Raw genomic sequence first — 16,913 nt, 5'->3', positions numbered from 1 at the left:
TTTTTGGTGCTTAGCTTTTCGAGTTCTTTATATATCCTAGAGATTAGTGCTCTATCTGATGTGTGAGAGTTAAAAATTTGCTCTCAGGATGTACGTACGCTCTCTGTTCACCTCACAGATTAGTATTTTCTTATTGCATTAGCTTGGGCCTAGAGTATAGTGGTAAAAAGGAGGGGTGAGGGAGGGTATTCTTGCCTTGTTTCTGAGCAGGCGTTTTTTAAGATGCTGGTACTTTGAGAGTTCTAGACTCAAACCTTAGATAAAATATACTGTTTATTGAAAAACAGATGTCTCCTAGGTCCTTTATCCAAACAGCGCAGTACTATACAAGAACACCCTTATTTGTTGATTGCTGTCCCAAGGATGGAGTCTGTGGTTCTAGGTGGTTTCTCTAAGGGATGATAAGAGTGAAGTAAGTGTACATATGTTTATCATTTAATTCTGGGTGCCAACAAACTTGTTTTGGCAGGTTCTATCTCTAGAGTTTATTTCCTTTGTGAGCAGCCATCATTTATAGCTATGGAGACCGGAAGTACATTTCTGTTGTTGACATAGTTGTGATAAACAGTTGAAGTCTACATTTCCTTGGCCTTTGTTCCTTTTTTCTCATTTTACCAGTGAAAAATTAAGAAAAGACACTATAGCATGAATTTTAACTCATATTAATGTAGAGAGTGCTGGACAGAACATAGGCTTTGGAGTCAGACTGCTTGGGTTTGAATCCCAAGTTCACTCATTACCTGTGTGATATCTTCATGCATCATTATCCTTTTCTACAAAATGGGAGAAATTTGTAGGAAGGTTGAAATGATTTAATAATTCACATAAAGAACTTTAAACAGTACCTGACACAGAAACACTCATGTTAGCTGTACCAATGTTACTTATTTGTTATTAATAACATAATTCTTGGTTTTCTTTCAGAATTGAGCATTTTGCCAAAATCTATAGCAAAAAAATTGGCATCAAAAAGGAAGTTCTTTTGAAAACCTTGTGGGGAGATTATTATATAAATATGAAGGCTAAGAAAATAATGAAGGTTGATCAGGTAATACTGTCCCTTTGGAATGTTGGTTATATAACTTAGTAATTATAATTTAGCTTTAATTTATGCAGACGAGTTCATGAGGGACTTTTTACTCTACGTAATTTGGGTTTATGAGTCTTATATCCTAGTATTACTTTATATAAAGTTCTTAGACCTTGGTATATAGTGAGGTGAGTGAGCAAGCTGGACCTAGTGATGCATGCTAGTATTTCCAGCTAATTGGGAGGCTAAGACAAGAGGATTGCTTGAGCCCAAGAGTTCAAGACCAGCCTGGTCTAGCAAATCCTTTCTGTTTTCCCTAAATTAATAAATAGATAGCAAAAAACTACTCTTTTAAAAAAGGCTATCAAAAATATCAGATCCTGGGCCCTTAAAAACACATAGTTTCCATGATGTATTTGTGTGTCTTCAGAGATGTCTCTTTTAGACATCACTATGTGATCCACATTATATTTCCAGTCACAGCAGAGGCTACCATATAGTACAGATGGTGAAAGATGGGTGTTCCTATAAACCACACCTCTATAAATAGAGGTAATTTAGCACTGTTATGGGCATATAGCCTCAATGGGTATTTTTCTTGAAGCTTTGTATTTTAATGTAAAGTTCAGAATTTCACATTTTTTTCTCATTGAAAATCAAATACATTCCTCTTTTTTTTTTTTTACTTTTAAGTTGCTTTTTATTTTAATTGAGATATAATTCACATACCATAAAATTCACCATTAATGATTCTTTTTTTTTAATGTATTTATTTTTTTAATGTTGGTTGTTCAAAACATTACATAGTTCTTGATATATCATATTTCACATTTTGATTCAATCGGGTTATGAACTCCCATTTTACCCCATATACAGCTTGCAGAATCAAGAGGGGAGGGGAGGGGAGGGGAGGGGGGATAGTAGAGGAAATACATTCCTCTTAAAAAGTGTTCAGAAATATAAAGCCATAGAAAAGAAAAAGTCAAAGGCCAACTATGCTTATGACATAGTTTTAATTTCTTTCACTTTTTTGATAGACATATATACAGCCCTTGTTTGAGATTATACTGTTTATATAACGTAGCTGCCTTTTTTCTTAATGTCACATCATTAACATCTTCTTTTGCCATTGAAAGCTTTTTCTAACAGTGTATTTAAAAGGGAATGAGTATGGTAACATGGGAAGAACATGGCTTGAGAGACAAGTCAGTGTTTGAATATTGGCTCCCTCACTTATTGGCTCTGTGACTTTTTCTTGAGTTTTTTCTTTTGTAAAATTGAGATAATAGCATTTATTTCATAGGGTAGTTAGGATGATTATGTAAAGTAATCCAAATAAACTCTTTAGAAAGGTTCTTTTTGCATAATAAGCACACTATTATTATTTTATTTTTTGAGATCATCATTATTTATGTAATCACTCTCCTAAGATTGGACAGGTTTTTTTCCCCAAATGTGTTCATATTGTAAGTAAAGCTATAATAGATTTTTTTATGTGTGCATAAATGTTTAGGTCTTCATGATAACTTATCAAAACTAGGTATTTAGAAAGGCAATGACTAATACTATTGCCAGTTACTCTTGGAAAAGGAGGTATCATTTCCATGTCATATATATGTAAGAGTATTTGTCTCAAGGTACTCTGGGGCTGTTCACTTTTTGTGTAGTTTGGTAAGAGAAATAGTAGATTTAGAGGGTTTTAAAAAACTTTTCTGTCCTTGTGAAGTTTTTTTGTATGTTTAAGAACAGTTTATATTTTTTTCAGAACACTTCAGATCAGAGTCCCTAGAAAGACCCTGATCATGCAGGGTGAAGTTTTAGCTCTCAGGTTGAATGTTGTGTGTTTCTTTGATGGAAATGGTGAGGCAGCAACAGTGATAAATCTCTAAATTACTACATTGTTTTCAAAGTCCCTGATTCCTGGAGAAAGGGAATGGTGTATTATTATCACGTGTTATTGACTCTTTAGGTTATTCTTATAACTGCTTTCATCTTTAATGTTAAAAAATATTTTTATTAGAAATGAGACATTGATATTAAAACATGTTGCAAACAAATATGTAAATTCATTGTGAATGTTCAGGAACTTAAGTCAGTATATTCTTTTGTACAGGCAAAAGGAAAGAAACCTTTATTTGTACAATTGATCCTGGAAAATATATGGAGTTTGTATGATGCTGTCTTGAAAAAGTAAGACTGTTGTAAAATTGTTTATCTTTGCGAAGTGTATTTTGCCTCACTTTCCAGTTTAATGAATCACACTTTGGAAATCTGAGATAGATGAAGAACAGAGCCTTTACAGACAAGTTGATTACAGAGCTCAGAAACAAAAGATAATGGAGGAAAGGCAGAACAGTAATATTTTATAGAGTACTGAGGTGAAGCGATAAAAGGATGGAAATAAGCATTGATCCTTTGTTTTCATAAACACAGATTTTAAAAACAGTAATTGTAGTACAAAAGACACTTGATATGTAGGATCATCAGTGGGGAATTTGGGAAGTAACTTGCCTGGTACAAGTGGGGGGGGGAAGCTGGCTTTTGTTGATTATCTTCTAGGTTATTCTGGGGTTAGCATTTATTTGTAAAACTGTTTTATCAACTAGCATAGTTTGTTGTAGAACATTGGAGAATGGTGCTTCATGAGAAGTTTTAAAGTACATTTGAAAGTTTGAGAGTAGGATCCCCTCAATCATTTTTAGCTTTTATTGAAAAAGTTATGTGGTATGAGAAAAAATGTATCAAATAATGTCAAATTCATTTGCCCACTACTCATCACTATCTATATATGTTCCCCATCTTATGTTTATTATAGGGACAAAGAAAAAATTGATAAAATAGTGACTTCTTTAGGATTAAAAATTGGAGTCCGGGAGGCACGCCATTCAGATCCTAAAGTTCAGATCAATGCCATTTGCAGTCAGTGGCTACCTATCTCCCATGCTGTTCTTTGTATCCTTTATTTTAATGGTTTTTAATGAAATAGTTTTGATAAAACAAGAAAAAGAAAACTTTTATTTGCAATCAGGTAATTCTCTGGAAATAACACATTTTAATTCAATGTCAAGTCTTTGCTAATCTAGTAGTCTATTGTGAAACTGTAATTAATAGTTTAAAAATTAACATACTAATGCTGTTTAATGTTAATACTAAGTATTCCTTTTTAAAATGATTTTTAGTAAGCATGTAAAAATAAAATTATTTGCACTAAGATTAAATATAAATAGATAATGTGGATGTTAGATTACTGTTTCATTTCAAGGTCAAGGTTAGCCCATCTATCAGCCTCTGTTATCATTTATTCCATTGGAGGGAATATTTGATGTGAGACTCCTGTCTGAGTTTTAAAAAGTTCATGAGCTCCTTGAAACCATACTTTAAAATGTGATTCATAAATCAGTGTTGCCTTATAACCCAGGCATTTTCTGTATGGACATACATTGTTACTTTGATAGTGAGTGCATACAATTAATCTGAGCTGTGGCAGTGGCTCACACTTCTGGGTCCTTAACAACAAACTTCAGCTATGGTGTGTCAGAAACTTCCTAGCCCCCTTGATATTACCGCTGAGAGAGTTGAGAAACTCCTGTGCACGGGATCGCAAACGTTCGACTCTCTTCCACTGGAAACTCAAGCACTGAAAGCAGGTGAGGCAGAGATGAACATGTTGGAACATACCAGGTTATTGATTGTTCTCAGTCCAGGCTGCTCTAGAACAATTTGCTCAATGGCAGTTTACAAAAGGACAGTTTGTTAAATGTCCAGTTCCATAAATGAACAGTTTTACAAATGACCATTTCACCAGTTTTATTTCCCTGCTCCCAAAATTTCAGTTGCACTATAGCCATTTAGCTCCCCTGGTGGGCAGCCAGGCTCTGAGCCTCTTTCTTCCTGCCCTGATCCCATTTCTTAAATACCTAGCAATGTGTTTCCTAAGCTGTGGCATAACTGTGTTTGCTGTGTCCACAGCTTTACACACAAAATGAGTCCAGAGACTGCTTTTCATTAGATACCCTGGACATACCCACCCCATAAGATAAGTTCCTTTTCTAGGCTCTGTAGGTACAGGGAAATTCATTTGTATATATTCACTGATTCCAATTCTTTTCTTCCCATTCTTTTGAATTATAACTGCGGACCCCTAAACCACTCCACTATTTCATCTGCATTATGTATTTGTGTGTCTTCAGAGATGTCTCTTCTAGACATCACTGTGTGAACCACACTATATTTCCAGTCACAGCAGAGGCTACATGTAGTACAGATGGTGAAAGACGGGTGTTCCTGTAAACCACACCTCTATAAATAGAGGTAATTTAGCACTGTTATGGGCATATAGCCTCAATGGGTATTTTTCTTGAAGCTTTGTATTTAAATGTAAAGTTCAGGATTTCACATATTTTTTTCTCATTGAAAATCTAATACATTCCTCTTAAAAAAGTGTTCAGAAATATAAAGCCATAGAGAAGAAAAAGTCAAAGGCCAACAGTGTTCTACTGTTCTTGGGGTCACTATTGATTCATACTTTAAGTCTTTTTTTGTTTGTTTGTTTGTATTGGGGCTTGAACCCAGGGGTGCTCTACCACTGAGCTGCTTCCTTGGCTCTTTTTATTTTTTCAGTTTGAATCTGAGTCTTACTTATTTGCTCAATCTGTTCTCAAATGTTTTTATCCTCCTGCTTTAGCCTCTTTAGTAGCTGGGATTACAGGCATGTACCACAGACCAGGCTCACTTTGTTAAATCTAATGTCCAGTTCACAGTCTTTATCTGACTAGATCTGTCACTAACGTTTTAGCACAGTTGATCACTCCTTCCTCCTTGGAACTCTTTCTTCCTTGGACTTCTAAGCTTCCACATGCTTCTACTTGATTTCCTTGTCTCCCTTAATCTCTTATCTGGTTCAATCTTAATCACTTTTTCTGGTTCCTCTCCATTTCCCTGACTTTTTAACTTTGGAGTGTCCCAAGCAAGAATCAGTCTTATTACTTCATCTATTTCATCTGCAATCCCTCTCTTGGTGATCCCATCCAGTCTCAAGGCTTTAAGGGAAAATGGTTTCCCACTTCTGTATCTACATGCACGTCTCTTATCCGAACTCTGGACTCATATATGCATTTAGCATACTCCCTCTCTCTACTCATCTGTTATACAAAGCATCTCAAACTTAACATATTCCAAAACTTGTCTTTTATCTCATCCCCAAACTTGCTGCTCCTGCTTATTCCCATCTCAGTTGGAGGTGCCACCATCGTTTCATTTTCTCAGTCCAAAAACCTTTAGAGTCATCTGTGACTCTTACATGTTTTATCTCACACCCCTGCATCTAGTCTATCAGCAAATCCTGTCAATTCTTCCTTTGAAATATATCCAGAATCTGACTACTTCCCACTATTCTCACTTCTCTCTGTCTGGGCAAAGCAACTATCCTCTCTCACTTGGTTATTGTATTAGTATTCTAAGTAATATCTCTGCTTCTTCCCTTGATTCCCTTTAGTTTTTTCTCTACTGTAGTCAGAGTGATCCTATTAACATGTAGGTTATCATGTCACTCTGTACCTTTAAATCTTTCAAAGATTTTGCTAGCAAGACTTGTGATATGTGTTTAATTTTTACTTCCTATAATTTTTTTTTATTTTTTTCTATTGAATTCTTTGTGTACAAATTACATTAATAGGGGGATGATTTTTTTTTTAGTTACTAATGGTTTTGTGCCTCAATATAGGTAAATAAATGTCACTATGTTGATATGAAATTTGCATTAATGTATTTAAAAAGAATTCACATCTATATAGTATTGAACCTTAATTTATTTCTAAGTGTTTTTGTTATTACCATGATACATTATTTTTGTCTGTTTTATTTTTTTAACTTGTTATTGTGAGGGACTAGAAAAGCTATTCATTTTTATTTATTTTAACAAACCATCTTATTGACTCTTGACCTTTGGTAATATTTCTTAATTCTATCCCTTCTTTACTGACTACAGGGGAACATTAGTTGTGGTTTACAGTGGTCTTCAACCTGACTCCATAGCTTTAATGCTGATGTGAGAGCCTTCCCAGACTCCCACTTTGTCAGTTTTGCTACTGTTTCTTCATCTCTACCAATTCTGTTGCTCTTTCTACTATTCTTTCCTAGCAGTCTTTCTAAAAAGAATAGTTACCATAGTTGTTAAAAGTTACGTATTTAGATGAAGCTATATTTTAAAATCTGCTTTCTAGAAAAATCTTTTTTTAAAAAATAATGGGAAAAATAGTGACATTTTTGCTTCCTGTTTGTTTAGCTTTTATGAAATGTGGAAGTGAGGACACTGCTCCAGTTATTATCTTTGTTTCCAAAATGTTTGCAGTTGATGCCAAGGCCTTGCCTCAGAATAAGCCAAGGTAAGAATAATGGGGTATGGGCTGGGAAAAGTTTTGTATCTGGCGGGGTATTGTTGGGGTGTAATGGGAAGGCACAGATAATATCTTTCCTTCCCATCTCAGCAATGAAATTGAGTCAGTACTAGGGTATTATAGAGTTTGTATAGTCATGAATACTTTTGGGGTATCTCTGTAAGAGAAAGCTGTCAAAATCAGCTTTGGGGTATTGATTTTATCTGATGTGGATGTGTAGGGTAGTAATAGTGACCACAGTTAACTTTTATTGAGTATGTCAGAGAAGATATAATCTAAGCCTGCCCTGTCTTGTCTAATTCTTTCTGCCTTGATGGAGACCAAATGTGTGATAATTTTTGTAATGTTGTATGTGTGCAGAGGTGGCAGATATGGAGATGGATTTCCAGAGTTGGTGACTCTGTCCCTTCTACCTCATCTGTTTTCTGCGTGTATTCCCCTCCTTCCCGTCTCTTTTGCCTGCCTCTCTAGTTAGACCCTGATTATATCTCATGGAAACTATTGGTAGTGTTCTCCAAGCAGGTTCCTCTGCCCCAGTCTTGAGTTCTACCAATCCATTTGTCATAATTACTTCAGAAAGATCTAAGACTCAGCCATGAAGATTTAGATCTGCTGCTTAAGAATGGTTAGTGATTCTCATTGCCTTGAGTAGGTTTGCCTAAAAGTATATGATTGGTGATGATTTCAGTGGCACTTAGGAAAACAAGTTTTTATTTAATAATGTATTTTAATATGTATTTGTGTCTTATGTATTTTAATATGTATTTGTGTTGTTGCTTATTTATGTCAAGTGTTCTACCTTTTCTTTTTATAAAATGAGATTTTAAGATTTTATGAAGTAAATCTTAATGAAGTAAATGTTAACCTTGCCCATTTAAATAAAATGAAGGGGCTGGGGATGTGGCTCAAGCGGTAGCGCGCTCGCCTGGCATGCGTGCGGCCTGGATTCGATCCTCAGCACCACATACAAACAAAGATGTTGTGTCTGCCGAAAATTAAAAAATAAATATTAAAATATTCTCTCTTTCTCTCTCTCTCTCTTTTAAAAAAAATGAAATAAGAAGTAAACAATAGGTAGATAGAGCAGAAGTCATGAAGGTAGTTAGTGAACATCTGAAGTTTCAGGATCACCAGCCTGTAAAATAAATTTGACCTATCACAACTTGATCCCAACCCATTATAACTAGATTTTCATTTTTATGTCTCTAGTATTATATGATATTCCCTGAAAAAATTCTGTGTCTTTGCTTATGTGATACCTCCATCTTGGAAGGCCCCTTTTCTTTTGGTAAAATTCTGCTTATCCTTCAAGAGAGAGAAGGGTGGTTTATTTTCTGGTACTTCTGTAGTATTGGAAAGAGGAAGCTTTAGTAATTTTTGTCCTGAGAATAAGTGAAGGAATAGATAAATGAGTAAATGAAGAATGAATGAATGAGTATCAGAATGAAGAAACAAGTAGGTCAGTGAATGGAAAAGCAAGTGAATTGCTAAATGAATAAGTAAATAGTTGAATGAATGAGTGAATGTATAATTTTGTATCTAGGCTATTCTGAGATACTATATTTCAGCGCCATCTACGACAGAAATTTTTTGATATCCTAAGAGATAAGGGTTTTTTGGCCATTGGAAGTATCTCAGAGATTCTAATAGACTCCTAGGGAATACTGGAGAATTGGAAAATATACTCTTGAGACTTAAATACATGTATTTATATCACTTAAAATTTCTATGTGTACTTGCCTTTTGTTTTCTTCCTAAAGAATAATAGTACTATTTTGCTCCTACTAGTAATTACATTTTCTGTGAATATTTTTCTTCAAAACTCTTGTTTTCCAGATTTTAGGATATTTTTGCTAGCACTGTTAATTATGTTCTATAAGGTTGTTTTACTGATTTTATTTTTTTCATTTATTACTTGACCAACACCAATTTTAATAATTGTTTTGTATAATAATACAGTAACATAACTGAGTAAGGTCATCATCATTACTTTGATTTGTTCTTTCTTCTAGGTTCCTTTTTTTTTCATGTAATATTACTACTTTTAAAATGTGGGGACATATACCATTTCCATTTCTATTAAATTATACGTGCTAAGTCAGGGGCACCAGAATATTATTTTCCTTTAGTGTAGATTAGAATATGTTCAGTGGTGAAATGCACTGAAAGTGAAGCAAGAGATAGGGTGATGTGGTACCTACAAAGATTTAAAGATTTTTCCCCAATTTGATGTCCGTGATTTGATGGAAGAGTGTCCTTCACTCACTGCTTACCTGTGCCACTTTTGTTGTAAGTATCTATATATGTGTGGGATTGTTTTAAGATATTTCTCTTCTGTTCTACTGGTCTGTCTCTGAAGCCAAGACCACACTATTTTAATTATTATAGTTTCGTCTTCTTAATTTAGTTACTTGCTTACTTTCTTTAATTGTTATTATGTTAATTACTCTATCCTCATGATCATTGGTTATTCTTGGCTTTTAGCATTTCTAGGTAAATTTGGGCATCACTTGTCAATCTCATGTGCCCATGTTGGGATTTTGAAAGGGATTGCCGTTAATTAGACCTCTAAAAAATTGATATATTTTTACCACTGAAAATTTCAGCCTGTGGATGAAGTATATTCTCCATTTATATAGATCTTCTTTAATTACTTTATAGATTTTTAGCTAGTGTCATATCTATAAGTATTGTTAGATATTAGATTTTTGGGGGGCTGCTGGGTATTGAACCCTGGGGCACTCTCACCACTGACCTGCATCCCTGGTCCTTTTTATTTTTTATTTTGAGACAGACAACTTTTACTAAATCGCAGAGGCTGGCCTTGGGCTTGTGATCCTCCTGTCTTAGCTTCCTGAGTTGCTGGGATTTGGGCGTGCACCAGTATACCTGGTTAGATGGTTTTTAATATAATTAAAAATGTATTTTCTTTTTGTGAACTTTCATTTTCTATTGGTCTGTTTTTTTATATGTAGGTTATAGATGATTTCTGTACATTGATCTTATATTCAGTTATTCTCTTATTCATTTATTCCTATATTTTATTTACATTCTTTGAATTTTTCCACATGTAATCATTTTAACCACAAGTGATGACAATTTTGTTTCTTCTTTCTTTTTTCACTGGCAGGGACCTCCAATGCATCATTTAGAAGTGGTGATAGCAGGCATTCTTCTGTCCTTTCCAGTCTTTCAAAGAAAGCCTTCAGTATTTCTCTTCAGATTCTTTGCTCTTCAGATGTGCCAAATTCCTCTCAGCAGAAAAGCAGCAGCAAGGAGGGAGCTCTTTAGTCTTTGCTTCCTCTTTTGAAATCCTGAAATCCTCAGTGCTTTGTTCACTCTTTGATACTGTCAGTCCTTTTCATTTTTTTTTTCTGTTAATGTATTCATCTTGCCTAGTTGTTTTCAGTGGGAGCACTGGGCAGAAGCCGGAGGTCAGGCATTGCTGGAAACAGAACCTGCCCCTGATAAAGCAGTGTTTTACTATTGGTTCATATAACTTATAGGCAGAATTTTGGTCTCTGAAATGAAGACACTCATTTATATGGTTCTAGGAAGTGCCTCTTCTGTACTGTCCACATCTACCCTGGGGTTGTGTGGGAATGATTCAAGAAATGGAAAAACATGAAAGATTGTAAATATCAGTTCTTGAAAAGATCCTAGCACTCAACAGCATCCCAAGTCTTACCCACCCTCCAATCTTGTAACTAGTGGTGATAATAACACTAATAATTGGCTGCAGCTTATGAAAGCATTATAGTATTCCCATGATGCCATTAATTATGGTATTTATATCTAACAGTTCTTCAATGGAAGAAGAATTTGGTGTTTCAGTTTGACTTGTGAGGAAAATAAGGAACCTTAAGAAAAATGGGTAATATGCTCCAGGTCACATAGCTGCAAGGAGGCTAAAGATGTGTTTGAATCTAGATGTATTTAGCTTTAAGACCTGTGGTCATTCACTTTACTGTGGAGAATCTGCCCCCAGTCATATCTATGGCTTTTCAGTTTTCCACCCCTAAGTCTGCTTTTGCTATTCTGAAGTGTAGTTTAAATGAAATTCTTACAGAATTCTCATATGGTGATAAGTACCTATTATAGTGACATTCTGGTTGGGAGTTTTCCAGGTAGTCCCTATTCCCCTGTCATCCTGAATCTATGTGTTATTTTTTCTTTCTTTTTGGGAATCAACTTCTAGTAACAAGGTGCCATTGATACTGTTCTTGGAGATCAGGAACGGGTCCTTGTTCCCCTGGTGTTGAATATTAAACACCTGAGAAATGCTGAGGCAAGTATAGAAAGCAAGTTTTTTGTTGTTGTTGTTGTTGTTGTTTTTGTTTTTTTGGTGGGAGGTGGTGTACTGGCGATTGAACTCATGGGTACTTGGCCACCGAGCCACTTCTCCTGCCCTAGTTTGCATTTTATTTAGATACAGGGTCTCATTGAGTTGCTTAGCACCTCACTTTTGCTGAGGCTGGCTTTGAACTCCAGATCCTCCTGCCTCAGCCTCCAGAGCTGCTGGGATTACAAGGAAAGCAAGTTTTATCAAGAAAGAGACAGGGACAGCTGACTTTTGAAGAGGGCCCAGAGCCATAGAATGGGTGTGTCTTGCTCTTTTATAGACCCCAGAACTCTCCACTTTCTCTTTGCAGGAAGGAACAGGAGCTTTGGGGGGTAATGATTAGCAACTCAAAGTAGGTGTGTGGGTGGGTGGGTGGGTATAGGTGGGTTGTGCATCCCAGAGGTTAGCTGTTAGCAAGGCATTATCGATTTTTTTGATAACCAGCCCTGTTCTTTCTACCTCCTATTATTCATTAACTATACTGACTGCCAGACCTTAGCCCCCTGCCTCAGTTTGCTGAGGACAGGCAGGGCTGCAGGCAGATTGCTTTTGGCAAAGAAAGCCTGTGGCAGGCAGGGACTCATTTTAGAGAATTATTCTCTTAACCTTGTAATCCCACCATCCTCACCTATCTGTCCCTTTATAGCATCTTCAAACAGATGTCACTTTTCTTTTTTGTCACCTGATCCCCATCATGTCAGCTACCTGGTAAGATGGTGACTTTTGGTATTGACTTCTACCAACCCCTCTACCAACTCTTTCTCTGACATTGTCCTGTTTATCAGTACCATAGAGGCCAGAGCATGATCACTGTTAGGGAATTCTGAAGTTCAATAGTTTTGTGTTCTTCCTTCTTTTCCTTTCACCTCCATATTCACCTCCCAACCTAACATTTGAATTTCCAGTCAATATTCTCACCTTTGGTATCCTTCATTTCTAGTTCCTTAAACCCACCCAAATAACCCGCCCAAATAACCCACCACTTGGAGCTATTTCCTTATCAATAGAGCCCTGTTTTCTTAGAAATAAGTTCCTCTTTGTTTTAACAAATACTAGATGTACAGAGGACACTTTTTATAAATCCTCATTGACTTCTGTCTGATTGCTTGTTCCCCTCTACCACCGCTGCTAGTACATACATAGTGCATGGCACATGGGAGGTTTTAACTGGATGGATGGATACATACATAGGAAGACAGCAAGTATTTATGCAGTTAATGCTAACTAATGACCATAAGTGCCTATTAATTCCAGATCGTATCATGAGATTAGGTAGATGAAAATTTAATATATGAGGTGAAAATTATGCTTCTTTATGAATCAGAGTTAAAATTGCACTTAATTAAAATGGTGATTTTTTTATCATCTTAATTCCTTCTAAATGGAAGACAGAGGTTGATGATAATGAGCATAGGGCTTGGAGCCAAGCAAATCTAGATTAGAATCCAGACCTCTCCACTTAATATCTGACTTTGGCTCATATTGCTTAAATTTTCTAATTCTCCATTTTCTCTTAATGTAAAAGGGAATGGAAAGTGTACTTCATTTAATTGTTGAGATATTTGTATGCTGTAACCCATGTGAAGTGATTAGCACAATGTCTGGACTCGTGTTAAGCCTGTTAGAAGAAACTTCTGAGGGCAAGCAAGTGCCTCAGGTGTTTCTTCCTCCTGATGCTAGTAATAATGATACTGTGTTATGTGTGTATGTTTTAATTCACACTCCCCAGATATTTTTAAGAGTATTTAGCAAAAATTTAGAAATAAGGATTGTTGTCTGAGGCCTGGTTGAAGGAATTGCTGAAGGGGTTAACCTGGGGAAGAGAAAGGTGAGGGCAAGCGATTGAGCGAGATGATTCCAAGGAAAGGGGAAAGAGAACTGCTCCAGAGGACAGAACAGCATCCATGCCTAGCAATTTTTTTTTTTTTTAGAGAGGAGGAGAGAGAGAGAGAGAGAGAGAGAGAGAGAGAGAGAGAGAGAGAGAGAGAGAGAGAATGAATTTTTTAATATTTATTTTTTGGTTCTTGGCGGACACAACATCTTTGTTGGTATGTGGTGCTGAGGATCGAACCCGGGCCGCACTCATGCCAGGCGAGCGCGCTACCGCTTGAGCCACATCCCCAGCCCCCCATGCCTAGCAATTTTGAGGAAGCAAAATGCATCCTGTGTTTGAAAGACCTTCTAACACTGAGAGCTTCCCACTAAGAGGGGCTTTTCTCCTGTGTTGATAGCCAGTCTTTCCAGTGCCAGCAGTTCTGGTTGCCTGAGTACAACATCTCAACTGGGCCAGCCTCATGATTAGTCTCTCATGTTTGTATCCTGTTGCACAGCCCTGTAATGGAATGGGTCTGACAAGAAGGGGCAACTCCTAGCACTAAACTCTTCCATTCTGAGAGGCAGCTAGTAAGAAAGGCAGAACTAGAGTCTAGGTCTAGTGGGAAGTGCTGCCTATGCAGGTATCTGAAGAGGATAGCAGGGGACCATTAGTGATTTAAGCAGTCATTCCTACTTTCCCCGTGTGAAGTAAAAAGGTGGAAGAGGTTTTAGGGCATTTGACAAGAAGCTCCAAGAGTATGTGGCCAGTTAGAAGACAGATGGGAAGTACCCATGCTGAATGCCTGTCCTGTGGTTTCACAGTGCTTAAGGAGAGAGGAGGGGAAGGTGGCATGTCAAGGGGAGAGATGAGACTAACAGTCTAGTGTTAATTCAGAGATCAGGAAGTAAAGCTGGAATCATAATGTCAAAGGTGAAGGACAATGTGGAACAGAGGCACAAAGTGTTGGGACTAGGCAGAATAGAGCAGCTTTCAGAGGTGGAACATTATGTTGAGACCAGAAGATTAGCCTGCTGTCTCAATGCTCATTCCCAAGAAGAGCGGGAAAGAGGTTCAGATTTTACCAACTTTAGGGCAGAATTGGCTTTGCTCCTATGTTGGGGGTGAGCATTTAGGTGATTCATGAGGACTGCTACATGAAGGGAACCACATCCTGGGGAACAACCACCTACCAAACAGAATGACCATTTTTATTCAACTTCAAATTTACCTTTTGCAAAAACATTTTGGTATTAAAGCTCTAAGCACTTTCTCTAAGTCCTAATAGGCATGAGAACAATTCTTTTTGGATAAAATAGCTTAATTAACAACACCTTTCAGACTAACCCTCAACAAAAGACATATCTACACCTGCACATTGCCTTTTCTGTTTTGGTATCTCTTGGATCTAACATAATGTCTAAGCATTTGAATTTGACCTGTTAGTTCTGCTGAATTGCCAGTATGCAGCCTGGCCTGGAACCCTTCTTTGTGAACTCCAGTTCTATATGAAGATACATGTTTGTACTTAGGAAGAAAGCCTCAATTTCTTACTGAGGCCTTGAGCATGTTTCTCTTTGGGGCATTCCAAGTCTGGGTATCTTTTACTTGTTCCCTTCCTTCTCCCTTTCCTTTCCTCTTCCAGAAGGAATACTGATATCTGAGAAAGGATCCATGTTGCTATGCTTAGCTCCACTTGTGGACTTGGACTTTTGCCTGCCAATTCATAAGCTCATATTAGCTGGAGATGCAGCATTGTTGGAGAGCCTGGTGGGCACTTTCTTCCTGTTGCTCGAGCTATGGGAGAACTCGGAGAGGTCTTTAGCCTGAAAGGCACTTGAGACTAATCATTTTATTTAGCCCTGTCTGTACTTGCTGTTTTCCTTTTGAATGAACCAAGAGGTGCTTGATGTTGCCAGATGATAACCTATTTGTGATGTCCTGTAGGCCTCTCACTCAAGAAGAAATTGCTCAAAGACGTGAACGTGCAAGACAGAGGCATGCAGAGAAGCTCGCTGCAGCACAAGGGCAGGCACCTTTGGAGCCCACCCAAGATGCGAGTGCCCTGGAAACAAGCCCACAAAGAGAAGAGCCAAGAGGTATAGCTTACCTAAATAGGCTTTAGTGTTAAGTATTTGATGTTTTGCTTAACATAGGATGCTCATCCTTTAGTACTGAGATTTTAGCTTTAATTATAGTTTTTATCAATATTCTTTTCATTCTTAATGTTTATCTCCTGAAACTGGACCAAATATATTTACTGTTTCCTTTGTTTCAGGCAGATCTTGGATTAAAGAGAGTATTCTTGGCACTTATTACCCTTTGTTCCTGGCAGGTGATGAGCAACAGGTGGAGAGTATGGCCACTAATCCTGTGCCCCAGGAAGGAAGCAACCAAGAGTCCTTTATTGCATTTGCTCGTGTATTCAGTGGTGTAGCTCGAAGAGGAGAGAAAATTTTTGTCTTGGGGCCCAAGTACAGTCCTATTGAGTTTTTGCAAAGGGTAAGAATTGGAAATAAAATATCAGTATATTATTTCAAGGGTCTGATACCTCTTTGGATACCTTAAAAGAAAGGCATACCTGAGTAAATTCTGTATCTCTTCTTCTGTTGCGTTGGTAACATCTGTTATTTATGTCTCACTTCATAAAATTTAGGAAACCACACCAGTATGTGATCCAATTTTCGGGCTTTATTGAATTATAAAGCTTTTCTTTTCAAGGCAAATATCATCTTGTGGCTAGGGACTGAATGGGTAAGAGTACATGTCATGCTGGAGTCAAGAGCTGAGCTTCAAGAAATGTGGAGACCCCAAAAACAGGTTGGCTTAGTTCAAAGGTATGGAGAGTGAGCAGGTAATAGTAGGTGGGTCCCAGAAATCCAGTATGAGTGTCTGTAAGCTGTTAGACAGCTGGCATCTGAAAATGCCTTAACCAGAGAGTGAAAGAGACCACAGACTGGAACTGTTTCAGAACATTTTTGAAATTAAGATACATACATTATAATGAAGCAATAAAGGTCATAGGATGACTAAGATACTGAAAGAACAGGTAGCCAGTCAGGATCAGGATCAGCAGGAAGCAGCTTGTCTGTCAGTTAATAACATAAAACATCAGAAACAGAAAGCATGAGCTTCTCTCTGTGCAGGAAGCAGACTGTCTATAGGTAAACCAGGAAAGGTGAAAGCCAGAGTGGAAGGGAGCTGTGGAAGAAAAGTCTCTGCCCTTAGTTTTTCGTGCCTTAAATCCTTACTCTCTCAGTTTTAGCAGTTTAGTCCTTAAGAGATCACAATGTGGTGTGGAGGTTAAGCATTCTTGGCTGGGCTGCAAATGGA

General features: G+C 37.2%; 1 protein-coding gene across 3 annotated transcripts in view; it reads left to right on the top strand.

The window, feature by feature from the left end:
• Efl1 (elongation factor like GTPase 1) overlaps window positions 1-16,913 on the top strand; it is a 136,723-nt gene that overhangs the window by 37,643 nt on the left and 82,167 nt on the right. For 2 of the 3 annotated variants that reach the window (XM_026388182.2, XM_026388181.2), the window contains exons 8-14: window positions 925-1,048; window positions 3,144-3,220; window positions 3,846-3,982; window positions 4,555-4,677; window positions 7,314-7,413; window positions 15,528-15,679; window positions 15,916-16,082. In XM_026388182.2, the coding sequence (XP_026243967.2) occupies window positions 925-1,048; window positions 3,144-3,220; window positions 3,846-3,982; window positions 4,555-4,677; window positions 7,314-7,413; window positions 15,528-15,679; window positions 15,916-16,082 (880 nt within the window). The remainder of the gene's footprint in view (window positions 1-924; window positions 1,049-3,143; window positions 3,221-3,845; window positions 3,983-4,554; window positions 4,678-7,313; window positions 7,414-15,527; window positions 15,680-15,915; window positions 16,083-16,913) is intronic. The other variant, XM_026388183.2, reaches the window with a different exon arrangement.

This window comes from Urocitellus parryii, chromosome 6, assembly GCF_045843805.1.
Source record: "Urocitellus parryii isolate mUroPar1 chromosome 6, mUroPar1.hap1, whole genome shotgun sequence".
Taxonomy (NCBI): domain Eukaryota; kingdom Metazoa; phylum Chordata; class Mammalia; order Rodentia; family Sciuridae; genus Urocitellus; species Urocitellus parryii.
The sequence above is the reverse complement of the archived record's forward strand: the minus strand, read 5'-3'. Positions and strand labels throughout refer to the sequence as shown.